The following is a 16,786-nucleotide window of genomic DNA, read 5'->3' on the forward strand; positions in this document are numbered from 1 at the left end:
AACTTGGACATAAGCGTCGTCGTGCATGTTTGCAGTTTTTGTTTCAAGCCATGTAATCTGATTGAAATGAATGGGGGGGATTATTAAAATGAAATATTTTGAATGACAGCAACTTCGATAACTTAAAAAGATAATAATTTACCTATATCTATCGCATCTACAAATGCGGTTTACGGTTTGGGTCTTAATTGTGTGCTGTGTTGGTTAAACACTTTTAGCTTCCGTTGGCTATATTTTATTTATTATTGTTATTTTAACAGAAATTGTTGAATAACATTAAGGTACCCCATCAATCCTATTCTGACATTTTTTTACAATGAAATTGTTTGCTTTCTTTGCCATTTAATTGCGATGCCTGACTTGTTGAACGGTACCTACTGAAAGTAAAAGTCCAATTATAACTGCAAGAAAAAAAAATTAACGTGGAAATGCATAAAGACCACTAACAAAAAGAAAACGTAGTTACGGAATTGAGCATTTGGAGTAAAGTGAAAAAATATTCAAATTGTGCATTACGTGAGACTTAATCGTACGATGACGACAAATTTTCTACATTGTACATTTCTATATTTTATTTTAAAAAATACGTAAATAACTGTTTTAAACGTGATGGCGGCTTAGAAACCTGTGAGGATGTTACCGACTTGCATGCGCGTGTAATTTGGTGATGGATACGTGGTAGGCTATTTTTAAACGTGTAAAAAAAATGTAAAATATAAAACCTTTATTTCTTAAGGCAGTTAAACGTGGAGTTAAACGTTGCAGGCCCGGGCCTCATTAATTTACCATCAATTGTTATATTTATTTATTTTTTTGCTTGATTAATAAGAAACTAATTCTCTTGATTTTAAAGTTTTATTTGTAAACATTAAATAATTGTTCCCCCGATGGAATCTTGATGAAAGCTGAAAGGCCTTTCACACACCACAATTCTTTCCACTCCTTTTTGTTCGCGTGAAATCCACTCTTAACATTAAAAACGTGGACAAAACGTGTATTTTTTGTTTTGTTTTTTGTTTTGTTCTCGATGTGCATCCATGCTCATCGATCGGCCAATAGAAATGCTCTAAGCATATAGAGAAAGGTTTATATTGAACAGCAACAATACTTACAGCACACATACAAACGAGGAATGTGACAATTGTACAAACACAAAGGCTCCTTCCTAGCTCTCTCCTTGGCTGCGCAAGGAGATCATATATATTACTGTATAGATTTATATATTAGTTTGAGTGCCAACTACATTGGTATCAAATCTAGCAGACTACATAGTGTCCGGTAGGCTATATATAGACATCGCCTCTGCATGTGCCTATAGAGGAGCAACAAAAATAAATAATCAGAATAAGACATGCGTCGTTTTTTGGGGGGGGTGGGGGGGGGGATGTTTGGAGGGGAGGCACGATTTGAAAAGCAAAAAAAAAAAAAAAAAAAAGCATTATAACAAACTTTGTACATATTATATAAAGTGATGCGTCATCTATTAGAATAATATACAGTGTCCGCGCGTGTCTGCATATACATTATATATACTATATATATTCATATATAAATGGAACATATATTACATTTGGGGGTGCTATTATGGAAAGATGATTCATCCCTTTTTTTTAACCCACCGTCCGGTTGGAATTCAAATGAGCAGTCTGGCATGCACTGTGAAAACAAAAGTGTTTGATTAAAATAATAATATATATTTTGTCATCAATTTTAGTAAGGTCCTCATAGGAAAAAAAGAGGGCCCTCCAGTCCTGCTTTTGCAGATGTCCAAAAAGAACAAAAATAAAATTGGCATAAAGGGGCTAGAAGGGTTTCTTTTTTTGGGGGGGTGGGGGGGGTGGGGGGCGTGGAAGTAGTCAGTGTGGGGAACTTTTTTTTTTCCTCTCAGAAAGGCAGCGTGTCGAGGAAGAGTTTGTCGATAATGGCCGGCGGAGGCACAAGGTCTTCGAGTTTGAGGTAAAAGATGCGCTGGAGCCCCTGCGTACACAGCGTGCGCAACTCGGGCAGCTTGCCAAGCAGCTTAGACAAGTAGTTAGGCCGGTTCAGGCCGCCGCCGCCCGTGAACGTCACTTGGTCCTTCAGACAGTTGACGATCTTGTTCTGCAGCTCCTCCACGCGTTTGGGTTCCCTCAGCCCGTGCCTCTCTAAAACGAAACGAACGGTCATGAGCAATCGATCCGCAAGTTGACTGCATGCGTGCGCAAGTCTTTTAGCGCGTCACCTGTGACCATGGCGAGCGCGGCGATGCAGGCGAACGCCGAGATATCCACGTTCATGCCTTGCAAGTTGGACGAGAACTCCACGATGGCGTCCACCCACTCGCCGAACCCACGCACGCACTGCAGCCTGTGCAGCACCACGCCGTTGCAAAAGATTAACTTGCCCTCTATCGGGTTGGACCTGGACGGCAGAAAAAGCGCTCTTGTTATAAACGAGCACTTCAAACGAGCTTCTAATTAGGATTCGCACGCAATAAAAAAAGAAAGAAATTGGCGCAGTGGCGCGTGAAGGTGGTCGTCCTTCGTACCTGTACGCTAGCCTAAGGACGAAGAGCTCGAGAAAGGCCGACTCGAACAGGAGGTCCTGGTCCGGTTTGGGCAGGTCGCAGAAGCCCGGGATCTTCTCGGCCCAGCCGCGGATGATCTCCATGGAGCCGGTGAGCAGGTCGTAGAACTGCTGGATGTGCTGCGTGTTGTCGCCCGTCATTTGGTAGTCAGGACTCGCCTGGAACTGGAATTTCATTTACACACACGCACACACGGGCGGCCGCTTAATGAAGTCCCCTTAAAATATATAATCCGTGAAATTGCAAAGTGGAAAGACGGCGACTTTTCGTTTTATTATTATTATTAAATCCCGCCCCCTCCCCCTTCCGACGTAAATTATTCCGCGGTAGCCACTTAAAGAAGTCGGAATATTACAGCCGAGTGTCAAGGTAACGCTTCGCCAAGTGTTTTATTTGGCTTGGGAAGGAGATGGAAAAAAAAAGGTTCCCACTCACTCTGGAGTAGTCCAGCGCGGACATGGAAGGGTTGGAGTCCACGTGGGCCCTGACCAGCGCGCTTATGAGGCTGACCGGCGGCGACGGGGGGGAGGGCTCCTGGGGGCTTTTGGGTTTGGATGGCAGTCGTCCGCGTCGACCTTTCAGATTATCAGTCCTCACCACTGCAAAACGACACGCGGAGCGCATCAAGCCGCGCGCTAATTGCCACCATGACGTCACATAAAAAAAAATAGAGCGGGCGTAAAAGCAGTGCACGTTTTGTTTAGGGCCTGCACGTACCTTCTCTCACCATCCCGACCACAAGGCACTTCTGGAAACGGCAGAACTGGCACCGATTTCTTCGGCGTTTGTCAACTGGACAGTTCTTATTGGCTAAGCACACATATTTGGCATTTTTCTGGACGGTGCGCTGCATGGAGACAGAAATAGTCGAGTGTGAGCTCGAGTCTCTTTGTGGGCCTGCTTTTCACGACACAGCGGGGAAGACACTTCAATGAAGGTGTCGACTGGAACGTGACAGCATGCAGATTTTTTTTTTGATTTTTTTAAAAAAGGACCAGGGATACTGTGGGTCTGTTTAATATCACTTCAGAATAATAAAATATTTGATTTGTAAAGTGCATCCAGAATTGTGGTTACTTTTGCGCATCTATCGCGAAACCAACAGAGGGGCGCAAGAGTCATTTTGAGGACCCCCCCCCCCCTTTAGAAATTAATGTACATGTGAAAAGTTTAATATGGAACGTAAATAAAGTGTTTTTTAAGTAAGGAGATTTTACGCATCCTTTACATTGTGCTGAAGGGGAAAAACAAAGTAGGGGAATATTTTTAATACTTTTTGGAAATGTTTTACGTCGTATTGATTCTCATATAAATGAGACGTTTAATTTGGAACTTGACTGACGGAACTTTGCTAGACTAATGATTAGACTTTTTTACGCACGCGGTTTAAACGTGTCCTGTACTGTGGGCTGCAGAAATAGAAAAGGTGGCGGGGAAATGTCCATTGATGGGCCTGTTTTATATCAGACTTTAGGAATGCTCGTCCAAATGAGACAAAAAGTCGAAATGAGAATTCGGAACGTGTATGAAGCGATAAAAAAATAAGATTGGAGTCATGGCTGCAATTTTACGCATGGTGAGGGTGCGTGGACTGCGCTCCTGTGGGAAAAAGGTGGAGGGCGGAGATCACTTGTGGGTCTCTTTTCTATTACGTCTCGATAGGACACGCCTCATTCGCATGCACCGATGAAATAAACCCTTTTTTTTTTTTTTTTTTGCGCATCCTTCCTGCCCACCTTGAAAAATCCCTTGCAGCCCTCGCAGGTTCGAACCCCGTAGTGCTGGCAGGCCGCGTTGTCCCCGCACACAGCGCACAGCCCCTCGTTGGACGGCGATCCGCGGGAGGGCGGCGACGGTATTTGGCTGTCCACCAGCTGGTGCCCGTGTCCCAGTTGCAGCGAGTGCGGGAAGGCCAGACCGCCCTGCTTGCGGAGGCCGCCGGGCACAGCGAAGCTCTGCGCGTCCAGGCCTCGGTGGTGCACCGCGGCAGCCGCAGCCGCCGCCGCGGCCGCCGCCGAAGCGGGGCCGTCGTGGCCCATGGAGACGTGCAGCGGGCCGTCGAACCTCATCTGGCAGCTGGACACGGGCGTGCCGGGCGGCGACTGCTTGAAGGAGAAGAGCGAGAGTCGCGACACGGGATTCTTGCGCTGCTCCATCATGTAGTTGTGGTGGAAGGGATGCAGCGAGGGGCTGGGGTCCTCCCACATGGTGCCGGGCTGCACCTGGAAGTTGGGCGTGTTGGGCGCGTGCGGCGACGACGGCGGCTTGAAGTACACAGGCCCCGCGTGGGTCATCATGTCGTCGGATTGTGGCGGCAGGTGTCCCTGCTGGTGCGGGTGCGAGTGGTGCGGGTGATGGTGCGGGTGGTGTGGGTAGCCGTGCATCTGCACGTCCTCCACCTTAATGGGCGACTGCTCGCCGCCGCCTGCGTGCGGCACCTGGTAGAGGCACGGCGGCTTGACGTCGTAGCCCGCCGCCGCGTTGTAGTTGTCCATGAAGGTGCTGAAGCTGGGCAGTGAGGTGGTGGCGGTGATCTCGGTGTTGGTCAAGTCCATGCTAAACTTCACGAACTCGGGAGTGAGGAAGTCGCAGCTGTACTCTCCCGCGGTGTGGTAGCTGTAGCTCTGGGACGCGGGGCTGGCTCCTTGGGGCGATGATCCATACTGAGCCTGGACGCAGGGCATGGCTGCCGAAGCACAGAGCTTGAGTCAAGACGACGACAAATTGGGGGATTTTTGCGCGAGGAGCAGGACGTTTGAAAGGGGGCTTTGCTTTCACCTCAAGACGGTGCAGGTCAGGAACACGATACAAGACTTGGATGAGCGTTTTTGGATTCGAGTAGGCGGGATCTTGCCCTATAAAAGAACACGCCACAATAAGCAAAATACACAACATGCCTGGAAAAAGATCTGCAAAATATCCGATTTTACGACAATAGCAAGACTTTGAATTTTCTGTCTTTTCATTTATTGCACGGAATTAAAGCCACTAATTCCATTTTTACATCTGCACACATGCAATTTCCACCACCAAAAATAACGATAATAAAAAGAAACCAATTTGTACCTCGTTGAAATCCAGCTGTTCAATCCATGCGATAAGCATTCAGGACGGCTGCCTTTCTTCCTTAAAAAATGTGCTTTGAAAAGAACAAACCACAAAGTGGAAGCCAAATCTCTCAAATCATGAAGCCCCCCCCCAGCCTGTGAGCGACACTTGCCTCGACTAAGCCACTCCAAGCCAATGTGGCTTTGTTTATGTGAGCTCCGGTTGCCGTGGCCCACGTGTTTGCTGCTGTGACGTCATCGGCGTCAACTCCGACGCGCCCCAATCGTGCAGCGAGGTGGGAGGGATGCAGGAGAAGGGAATGGAGGGGGTGGGGGGGATGATGATGATGGTGGAGGGGGGGGGGGGGGGGGGGTCGTTGGCGTTCTCCAGCCCTGCCTGCTGGTGAGCATGTTTGTCTTGTGCTGTGCGATCTATGCTGCTTCCCACATGGACACGAAGCAGAGATGTAGTGGGGATAAAGGCAGCTACGCTCAGTTTGAACAGGATTTAAGAATAAACACTCTCCACACGCTTCAGACTAGTCCAAGTGCATTGCTGCCAGCCTGCCACACCAGACAACAAGAAAAAAAGTGCAAGATCACATTGCAACCTGAGAAGTTTGGCTTCCACATTTGGCGAAACAAAACGGAGTCATTCTGGTTCAGGTCACCGCTGGAGCTCTGTTTTTCAAATTGAAATAATCGTTTTATCATCTCCTTATGTCGCAAAATACAAAAAGGACTGCAACCATCAACTGGTTGAACTTATCACAATAAAACATGAAAGTTATTACATGAAATCATAAAACTTGAAAACAGAGAGGTGTACATATAAACAACATAAACACAAGTGAAAAGTTCACTTTCATGATGACCATTTTTGCTTTCACTTTATTTTAAACTGCTGCACAGGAGAGAGAAAGTTGACCAATCATTCAGGAATTGCAGTTTAATTGACAATATTTTTGGGGGGCATCTTGCACTCTTGCACTAGAAACTAACAAATTAGAAAAACAACAGTCGGGACGAAATAAAAACTAAGTATAATGAAAGTCCCAAGATAATTCTAACCTTGGTGCGGTGCTAACTGAGCATGAGAACATGCCCCCCCCACCCCCCACACGTGTGTAACTCCCATCCCACTCGTAATCGCAGCACTTGTATGACATAAGCCTCACAAAGCTCGAAGGCAGGCGGGTAATATTATTGTAACTTATCATCTGATAGGATTTTTTTATTCCTCAATTGTGTCCCAAATTTAGATCTCAGCTTCTCGAGTGGGAGGCAGGAAAAGTGTGTTTGTGTGTGTGTGGTGGTGGGGGGTGGGAAAGTGGTGCTAATTAGTGGGGGCCTCTCACTAGCGATCACAAGGGAAGCAATTTAGAGCCCGTGAGAGGGGAAAGCCTGATAGCGCGGACCCTTAAGGAAACTGGGGGGAAAAAAGCCACGCGTGGTGGCCAAAATAAACGTATTGTTTTGCAGCCCATTTCGAGGTAATCTTACACCAACACCTTGTGTCCAATAGTTGAGCTGCTTGCGTGTTTGTAGCCAATATTAGTGTGGGCGGCCAGCCAAAAAAGTCCAGTGGACGTCATCCTGTTATTGTGTGGGTAAAAAGCACAGCATGGCGCACTCAAGGGTGGGCTGAGGGGTGCTGTATTGCCCTGACCTCTAGAGGGCGCTCTTGTGCGCTGCTTTCTGCTCCTGCCAATTAAGCTTTTACATTAACCTGGCCCCTTTATGGCTGCCCCGCTCCGCCCGGCCTTCTTCCTTCTCAGGTGGTCTTTATTGCGCCGCAAGCCTTCAGGTCATTAAAATGAACCATCATGGTGGTAATTTTTTTAATTAATTACCCACATGTGAAGATGGGATGACATCATAGCTAGCCATCTAAAGCGCAAACATAATAAAGACAATTATTCATTTAATTGGCCAGTTTAGCATTTATTTGGTTTGACTTAAGAGTAATCAAGTGCTACGGCTGCGCACGATTAATGAGGCTCTTAAATGAAGGCGTGAAATGTTTTAATTGTGTGCGCCATCAAGCAAGGGATGTCCTGTTACGATTTGGGAACTGCATGCAATCCATCCACATTCCATGTCATCAGAAAACGGTAAAAAACACATTTTAGTAAAGGTATAAATAGCCATCTGCCAATCAATATTGAGAATTATTTGCATAACTTTCAAAAATGACCATTCAAGGACAGCACATAACTGATGAGCAAGAAACAGTAAGTCTTGAAATGCTGCCATCTAGTGGCGATTGGTTATACTACAACTTAAAACTACAGTTGAGTCCTCATAGTTTCAGTTTGGCACCTGTAGCTGACAAATACAATGTTAAAAATTAGCTTCAAGTTCTAATTAATTTGCTCTTAATTTGAAAAGTTACATTTACTGTTCTGACAAAACACATTTAAAGTGTTTTAAAATGGAACAAAGCTTGGAGGTGAACAAATTAGAAGAACATGACGAGTCCACTTCCCCCTCAACTGTCACACATATAAAATAAAAAAAATGGCTCTTTTGTAGCAGCCCTGAAACTTTGTGAGAATGGAACATTCCGAGCCCTCAGGCATCTCTTTGCTCGGTCGGGCTCCTCTTTCCCCATTTGTGGAATTCCACTTCACAAGCTTAAATGTCTACTTAATATGCTTTAATGGCTGCTCTTTGGAGCCGGCCAGCACTTCATCACTTTTATACAGCGGCTTTATATAACACACTGTTAACTAGCGATGCCTCGCGGAGCAGCTTGTCTAGCAGCGGCCGGCCTGCCGTGATGGAGCTACCCGTTGGCCATGCACAATGAGACAGTAAAAATGTGGAGCGAGGCCGCCGCCCCGCCACCGCCGTCCATATCAGTCCGTGCTGAATATTCATGAATCACGGTGTCATGACATGCTCTGTAATTGGCAGCAACATTAGTAATGACAGCGGCGCTATCAAGGCGCTGCATATTCATGCGGCGGCGCAATATTTCCTCACGCATGTGTTTTGTCTTTTTTTTCTCTTCTGTGTGGAAATGTGGAAATGTATTCTGGAGCTGCAAGTGTCCCCTGCTGACACAATCAATGGCCAACAAAAAACAAACCTTCAAATAAAGCAGTGACTTTCTTTGATTAATAAAATGTAGAAATTTAATAATAGTGACTCTGTCTTTTCTAATTGGACAAATTGGAAGAAACTTGACAAGTACCAAGCAAGCAACTGGAACATTGGGGCAACTTTATAACTAGAAAATGCTTCATTTTTGTTTCTGTAATCCACGCATATCATGAAACATGACTTATTATTATGTCGTGTCCCCTGAAGCACCAAATCCAAAATGGACATTGCTAATGCTTCGTTATCTATAGCCACACATTGGGTTGAAGACATTGGTTCAACATTTTGCTTCAAACTACTCGTGCTGAAGGACATTTACACCTCCCATCTCACCCGCAAGGCGACCACGATTGTGAGTGACGTGAGTCACCCCGCTCACTCTTTGATCTTCTGCCCTCTGGGAAGAGGTGAAGAGGTACAGGAGCCTGCGCTCCCGCACCACCAGACTCACCAACAGCTTCATTCTCCAGGCTGTTAGGATCCTGAACTCTCTCCCCCCTTCTGCGTAGCGTCCTGTACTTTTGCGCTATATTCTGTCTGTCTGCTGTATGCACACTTGCTCCATTTTTGCTCCTCTTATTTATTGTTATTTGTTTATTTATTATTTAAGTCAAGTCAAGTCAAGTTTATTTGTATAGCCCTAAATCACAAACAGTCTCAAAGGGCTTCACATAGCCAAAATTGACAATTATTCTCAAAGCATCCCCTGATCATAAGCTCCCAAAAGGGCAAGGAAAAACTCAAAAAACCCCTGCCAGGGGAAAATGAGAAACCTTGAGAAGGGACCACAGATGGAAGGATCCCCCTTTCAGGATCACCAGGTTGTAATGGATGCAGAGAGTGCACAAGTAATACATAATATGAAAATCAATGAAAAAAATGGATGTCGGAGGTGCCCTCGATTGTCCTGGCAGTGTCCTCAAGGGGGCCGAGCCGCAGCTCCCCCATCCCGAACTGGTCCCCGAGAATCCAGCCAGCCGCTATCAGCTTTTGAGCCACCTAACCCCCTCCCCAGCCGGGGAGGAGGTGGGCAGAGAGAACAGAACAAACTCCGGCCAAATCGGCCATCACAAGTTAGTTAAAGGCCATCTCATAGAAATGTGTCTTTAAACGTGTCTTAAATGTTTCTACTGAGGTAGTAGTTCTAATATCCATTGGTAGGGCATTCCAAAGCTCTGGAGCCCGAATAGAGAATGCTCTAGACCCTGCAGACATTTTCTTGGCCCTCGGTATAACTAAAAGACTAGCGTTTTGCGAACGAAGGTTACGAGACGGAACATAAGGAACGACTAGGTCGACGAGATATGAAGGCGCTAAGCCATGCAGTGATTTATAGGTTAGTAGAAGAACCTTGAAGTCACATCTTAAATGGACCGGGAGCCAATGTAATTTGGCTAATATTGGGGTAATGTGATCAAATTTTCTTGACCGTGAGAGCAGCCTCGCAGCGGCATTTTGCACTAACTGTAGACTTTTGATACTGGATTTAGGAAGACCAGAGAATAATACATTACAGTAGTCCAGGCGCGACGTGACGAACGCATGTATAATAGTTTCCGCATCCCCGGTCGAGAGGATAGGACGAATCTTAGCAATATTACGAAGGTGAAAAAACGCAATCCTGGTTATATTCTTAATGTGTTTTTGAAAGGAGAGCGTTTGGTCAAATATTACCCCGAGATTAGTTACCGTATCACTCTGAGTGATAGTACGGTTATCTATAGTTATAGTGGTTTCCTTAAATAAATGTTGATAACGAGTAGGACCAATTATCAACATCTCAGTTTTATACGGGTTAAGACGAAGGAAGTTGAGAGACATCCATTGCTTAATCTCCGCAAGGCACGCCTCGAGATTACAGCAGTCCTGTGGATCTGTCATTGATAACGGCATATATAATTGGGTGTCATCCGCGTAGCATTGAAAACTAATATTATATTTACGTATTATGTCCCCAAGCGGAATCATATAAATATTAAATAAAATCGGTCCGAGTACCGATCCCTGTGGGACACCACACGTAACATTATAAATATAAAGCTCAGAGGACGTATTACCATGGACCACTCGGTGCGTCCTGCCTGATAGATAGGAATTGAACCAGCTTAGTGCTGACCCTGAGATACCAACACAACTTTTAAGACGCCCTAATAAAATATCGAAGTCTACAGTGTCAAAGGCAGCACTAAGATCAAGTAACAATACAGACGACGTATTTGAATCCATAGCTATGAGGAGATCATTAGTCACTTTAGCAAGTGCTGTCTCTGTAGAATGATTAGCTCTAAAACCAGACTGAAAAGAGTCATATCGATTATTAGCGACCAAGTAATCAATAAGCTGCTGTGCTACTACTTTTTCGAGAAGTTTTGCTATGAATGGGAGGTTTGAAACTGGCCTATAATTACTGAGACAGTCCGGGTCAAGATTTGCTCGCTTAAGTAGCGGTTTAATAATAGCGATTTTAAAGGCTGTTGGCATTATCCCAGAGGAAACAGACAGATTGATTATATTTAAGACGGACGGTCCTAAAATTGGAAATAATTCTTTAAGTAGTTTGGCTGGAAGCGGGTCGAGTAAACATGTTGTTTGTTTAGCCGCACTAACCAATTGTGTAAGCATTTCAAGGGACACGCTTTTAAAATTTGAGAGGGTTATTGCATGATCCCCAGCGCTAGTAACCGGCGGAGCGATTGGCATGGTATTCTTGATCTCGTCCCTAATGGACTCAATCTTTTGAGCAAAAAATTTCATAAACTCGTCAGCTGAGTGGAAGGAGCTATCAGGGGTCGGCTGGCGCAGAGTTAGCTTTGCCACTGTATCAAATAAGTATTTAGGATTGTTTTTATTAAGATTAATGACTTGCGAAAAATAACGAGTTTTTGCTAAAATAAGCGCATCTTTATATTTCAGGAGGCTGTCCTTCCATGCATGATGGAAAACCTCAAGTTTGGTTAAACGCCATCTGCGCTCATGCTTTCTACATAATTGTTTAAACGTACGTGTGCCATCTGTGAACCACGGAGTTGGCCATCTACGGCGAGTTTTCAGACGTAGCGGTGCCACAGAGTCGATGGCTTTTAATAATGTCGCATTGAATTCATTTGTAAGATTATCGATAGAGCCACTGTACGCGGGAAACATGGCGGTTGCCGGCGACAGTAACTCAGATAGCGCAGTTGCAGTCATGGAGTTAAAATTACGGCTGCTATAATTCTGATTGCGCTCTTGTCTTTGACAAGGAACTAAAATTTCAAATTTTATTAAAAAATGATCAGACAGAACAGTAGTGTATGGCAGTACTGTTATATTTGAGGTTGCTAGTCCCCGGGATAATACCAGATCTAAGGTATTTCCATTCTTATGCGTTGCTGCCTGTACAGCTTGCGTAAAACCAAACGTATCGATTAAAGTTTGAAATGCCGAAGTCAGTGGTTCTGACGGTGAATTCATGTGGATGTTGAAATCACCCATAATAACTATATTATCTGCATTTGTCACTAGATCAGCCACAACTTCTGAAAATTCATCCAGGAAGCCAGAGTAAGCCCCGGGTGGGCGGTAAATAACAACAAGACAGAATGACGGTAACGCAGTGGATCGCACAATGAGAACTTCAAATGTTTTAAATACGTGAATTGAGCGAGGCCTAAATCTAAGCTCAGAATTTGAGATGAGGGCGACACCCCCACCCTTTTTTCGAGGACGAGCCACATGCGAGCTCACAAAATTTGGAGGCGAGGCCTCGTTAAGTGGCAGCAGTTCATTAGGTTTTAACCAGGTCTCGCAAAGACCAAAAACGTTTAGATTATGTTCCGTGATAAGGTCATTAACGAGAACTGCTTTCGTATGAAGTGATCTAATATTCATAAAACCGAATTTAAGTGTAATTGGTTGATCAGGGTGCGTATCTATCGAAGGATTTTTAAACGGGATGCGAGTAAAATTGTGTTCTCTAGGCCTAATATCACCTCTCAAAAGTTTATTAGGGCGGTGGGATGAAACGACCATGGGAATTTGATGATGAGTATTTGTTACACATGTGAAGTTATCTAAAACAGGCACCGTTTCATCAGCAAGACCGGTCGGGACGGAGTGATTGGATTTGTCTACTACCCCATGAGTGATTTAGTCATCACTCTTATTTATTCATTGTTTGTGCCTTCTTGTTTTTATTTTTTTGTGTTGTTTACTTGTATGTATATTGTGTACTATGTCTTGTCACCGTGGGATAGTGAGAACGTAATTTCGATTTCTTTGTGTGTCTTGGTATGTGAAGAAATTGACAATAAAGCCAAAACCAAAAGTGGTATGGAGTTGGCAGATGGCCAAAAATAACCCCAAATGGATCAAAAATTGGTGGACCCAATCTTTGAGGTTATTTATTCAACCCCTTGAGTTTAGTCACAAAATGACCCACAAAATAACCCAATTTTGGGGGGTTAATCTTCAACCCAATCCGCTGTGTGAAAACGATTCAACCAACTTTGGGTAAAAGTAACCCAATCTGCTCCAAATCCGACCAAAGAGCAGGTTCGGAAAACAAGCCAGCATTTTTCGTCCAAGTGAAGAGACGTCACACGACTTCCCTCCAAGCGTACAGAGTAAAAGCAATGTGTCGCTACTTTTAACCGTGTTTTGTCGGGCAAGCGGCGGCTTATTGCGCTTGCAGCTGTCAAAGTGCAGGAAAATGATTGTGGCTTTGAAGCAATGGAATATGTATGGCCCGCTGGAATATTCCCGCTCCTCGTGAATATGAGAGCGCGCATTTGAATAGCGCGCGATCCGTCGCAAAGATTTGGGACAATAAGGATCCGAATGTTGATGCGCTTGGGTCGGGCAGGCTCCCGCAGCGAGGATCTCCGAACCGGCCCCGGGCGAGTTGCACCATTTCTCATCAGCCTGAGAGCACCCGGCTCATTCGAGTTCGATATGGGCGCAACGCCGTGGAGAAATTGGATTACAAACAGGTAAATGCTTCATTTTTCCTCGGCGGCTGACAGTTATCCGGCGAATTCCTGGTCCCCGTGGTCATATTGCTTTATTTACCTGCCCGTGTTCATTTTTCACTGGATGGAAGGGGGAGGCGCTGACATGTTTGCCTTGAATGACTGCCTGACGCTGACTTTTCCTTGTTTGCAACTCAAGGAATTCTTTCAACTTGGAATAGGATCATTGACTTTTTATGCTTTGGATACATTCTAAAGACAGTTGCCTCAAACATTACACAATTATGGGTCAAAAGGACAGACCACTAATTTGACCCAATTTTTTGTGGGGTTTTTTGGGGCAGAGCAAAACAATCCAATTTTTTTATTATATATTTTGGCACACAATTTTAGGAGGCTTGCACAAACAAATTTCTGGGGTTATTTTGTGCAAAAAAACAACAACAATTGGGTCAAATTGTCCCAAATACAGTTTGATACCTTATTGATACAAATTGGGTTATTTTGAATTAAAAAAAAAAAATTACAGTACAAATAGCAAAGCCAGCAGTGTGGAATTAAACATCCAATGATTCTTTAGATGTCTTGAAATTGTGTCTATGAGCAAGCTGTTCTGTACTTCCAGACTAATTCGACCTAGACACAATTTCTCTGCCCATGACCCGATCTGCTAAAATCCAGAGACATTTTCAAGTGAAAAAGAGCTAATATGCATGCCGCCTTTAAGTTATGATATGATGTCACACACTACAAAGCCTGGGTTGTACTGTACGCCGGCCGGCCCGTCCCTTACCTGTGGATCGTTCCAGACAAGCCACCTGGGTTCAAGCTGAAATGTCACCACTTTCTGTTGCTTCCCACCACATTTGAAGAATCTCATTATTCACAGCTTGTGTTTTTCTCATTTTTTCCCATCTGTATGAACATAGCGAGGTCCTAGAGGTGAGCGGCAAAGGAGACCAATTAGCGGCATTGTAACGTGACAGTAAAATGGCTACCTCAAAATCTATATGCCATCATACTCACCGATCCCAAAATTCGATTAACAAAAGAGACACTTTTGCTCGATGCCATAGAAGAGTTTTCTTAACGTATAGCATTAAACAGTAGGCTATAAAGACAAATGGTAGAGTATAATTTGACATCCCTGTGAAATTATTTTGGCGTGATGCTTTTTGGACATCTCTACAGTTGAGTAGTAATATTTTTAATCTTACTTACTGGTTTGTATGATTGAATTTGATTGTAATGATGGTACCGAGTGTGGTTTTATTAAAGCGTCTAGCCCAAGTAAGACAACAACAAAAAAAAGTCTCGCCCTCCTCCTTTTCTATTTGCTGTCATTTCCCAGCTCATATAGCTGGGTAGGCCGTAAACCTTTCCTTTGATAAAGGCGTTGAAGTCAGGAAGATGGAGAAGTTCAGGCGAATGGCAGTAAACTTTACAATCACCTTTGGGCTGTTGAAGTGCGAGGTAAAGGAAGAGCGAGCGCTCGGTGGCATCTTGACGGTGGCGGCGGCGCCGGTGGCGGCTCCAACTCTGCTTTTTCCCAAAGACTTGGCTGAACTCCGGGGCCTTGATTTGATTGGTGCAGCCTTGAATCATAAGCTTTAATTGCACCTGACATTTAAAGCTTCTCTCTGGTATTTAAAGCAGTGTACAGGTGTGGCTCATTACAGAGAGGTGAGGAAAAATGAGGGGTGAGGGTGTGTGGGGAGGTGAGGGGGGAGGGTCATGTTAGGATTTCGCTCATGGCTGGGGGGTTTTAAGTCATCGCAGTGGCCGTCGTCGTTCCCGCAACGACACTTTGACTGGTGCTCGGTCAAAGCACACGTCAATGAAAGATCATCACAATGTTAACGGAAGCATTCGGGGTGCTAGCGGGGGTCCACTGGCCTCACCGAGCTGCCGAGCCAGATAGCTGACTTTTGGGATTTTTACAGATAGATAACATACTATGAATATTCCTAAGCGTTTTCTGAAGAATTTTTGGGGTTTATAAAAAAAAAAAAAAAAAATCACATTTTTGTGGACCCTCAATTCTTGCCCCCCATGGCCCCTCCAAGAAAAAAGTCCTAGCACCGGCAGTGGGAGTAAATTGGAATGCTGAATTTATAAGCCCAAAACTTGATGTGTAGTAAATCTGATCATGTTTATAATAATACAGATTAATCTCTTTGGATTAAAAAAAAACATAGGAATAGGACTTTAAAAAAAAAAAAAAAATTGCAATGGGAATATTGAGTGCAATTTTTTTTTTTTCTGAGTGATTCAGCACAGATGTGCCTCTGTTCAAAATGAATCATATTTAAATGCAAGCTAAATGGGAGTAAAATAGTCATAGTCTGCTAATTTCCTCTATTGTTATTTTGGGGGAGGCATTTTTCTGCAACATTTTTTTCAAGCAAACAATAGCCCGTAGGCATTGCGGTGCAACGGGTCCCGGGATCCATGCGTCTGCGGGCAATGTGTGCCTTGTGCTGGCATCAGAAAAACAAAGCATATGTTGATTGTTAGCCAGGGTGTACATAGCATGTCCTGTTCACTCAGGCTCTCCCTGGTAGCGGCAAACTCCCAACTTTGTTTCTCCGGGCTATCTGTCAGACCTCATTTGGCATTTAGGGACATGTGGATTCCCATGCACTGCAAAAAGGCAACAGACTTCACAAGGGCTATGGCTACTATCTGACCACTGATCTGTCAGATGCATTTGGAGAGCTGGATTGAGCTGAGGGGGGGGGTGGAGGGGTCTTAATACAACCACTTGAATTTTTTTTATTTTTAAAATCTGATTTAAGCAAATATTTTGTATATTTATCAATAAAATGGAATTTAAAAAATGCTCCCATAAGAATGTCATGCAATTTTATCATTAATTATTTTGAAGTAAAATAAACCCATCAACAACATCATTACATATGCGCATACATTTGAACTGAATTTTATTTTGCCATTTTTAATATACTATATTAATAATTAATTCGTCTTTAATGCTAGACAATATAAAATATACTCCTCCCTCATTTTTTGGAAAGGCAAAAAAAAACAAAAAACCTTTTAGTGTAAATGTAATTTCTACTACAGCTGTCTCCTCCTTGTCTTTTCCCATATGCAAG

At 44.1% G+C, this 16,786-nt stretch overlaps 1 protein-coding gene across 4 annotated transcripts; it reads right to left on the reverse strand.

Annotated features, from left to right (window-relative positions):
* Positions 1-1,073: 1,073 nt before the first annotated feature.
* On the reverse strand, positions 1,074-16,358 carry nr4a2a (nuclear receptor subfamily 4, group A, member 2a). Of its 4 annotated transcripts, none has more exons than XM_049727872.2 (8): positions 14,464-16,358; positions 5,345-5,421; positions 4,303-5,252; positions 3,284-3,413; positions 3,002-3,165; positions 2,528-2,730; positions 2,222-2,400; positions 1,074-2,144 (listed from the first exon to the last, which is right to left on the reverse strand). In XM_049727872.2, exons 3-8 carry the CDS (start codon positions 5,248-5,250, stop codon positions 1,885-1,887), a joined length of 1,884 nt encoding a protein of 627 aa, XP_049583829.1. In that variant the 5' UTR covers positions 5,251-5,252; positions 5,345-5,421; positions 14,464-16,358; the 3' UTR covers positions 1,074-1,884. The 4 variants fall into 4 exon arrangements, with proteins under 4 accessions (XP_049583829.1, XP_049583827.1, XP_049583828.1 ...); XM_049727870.2 differs by lacking the exon at positions 14,464-16,358 and adding an exon at positions 5,633-5,850; XM_049727871.2 differs by having other exon boundaries at positions 4,303-5,421.
* Positions 16,359-16,786: the final 428 nt, after the last annotated feature.

Source organism: Syngnathus scovelli, chromosome 8 (genome assembly GCF_024217435.2).
Source record: "Syngnathus scovelli strain Florida chromosome 8, RoL_Ssco_1.2, whole genome shotgun sequence".
NCBI lineage: Eukaryota > Metazoa > Chordata > Actinopteri > Syngnathiformes > Syngnathidae > Syngnathus > Syngnathus scovelli.

Bases quoted from the DNA above. Each gene is read 5' to 3' on its own strand.
- nr4a2a (XM_049727872.2), bottom strand. From the start codon at position 5,250: ATGCCCTGCGTCCAGGCTCAGTATGGATCATCGCCCCAAGGAGCCAGC. The intron at 3,166-3,283 runs GTACGTGCAGGC...GTCGTTTTGCAG, and splicing joins GGTCGGGATGGTGAGAGAAG to TGGTGAGGACTGATAATCTG. The intron at 2,401-2,527 runs GTACGAAGGACG...TCTGCCGTCCAG, and splicing joins GTCCTTAGGCTAGCGTACAG to GTCCAACCCGATAGAGGGCA.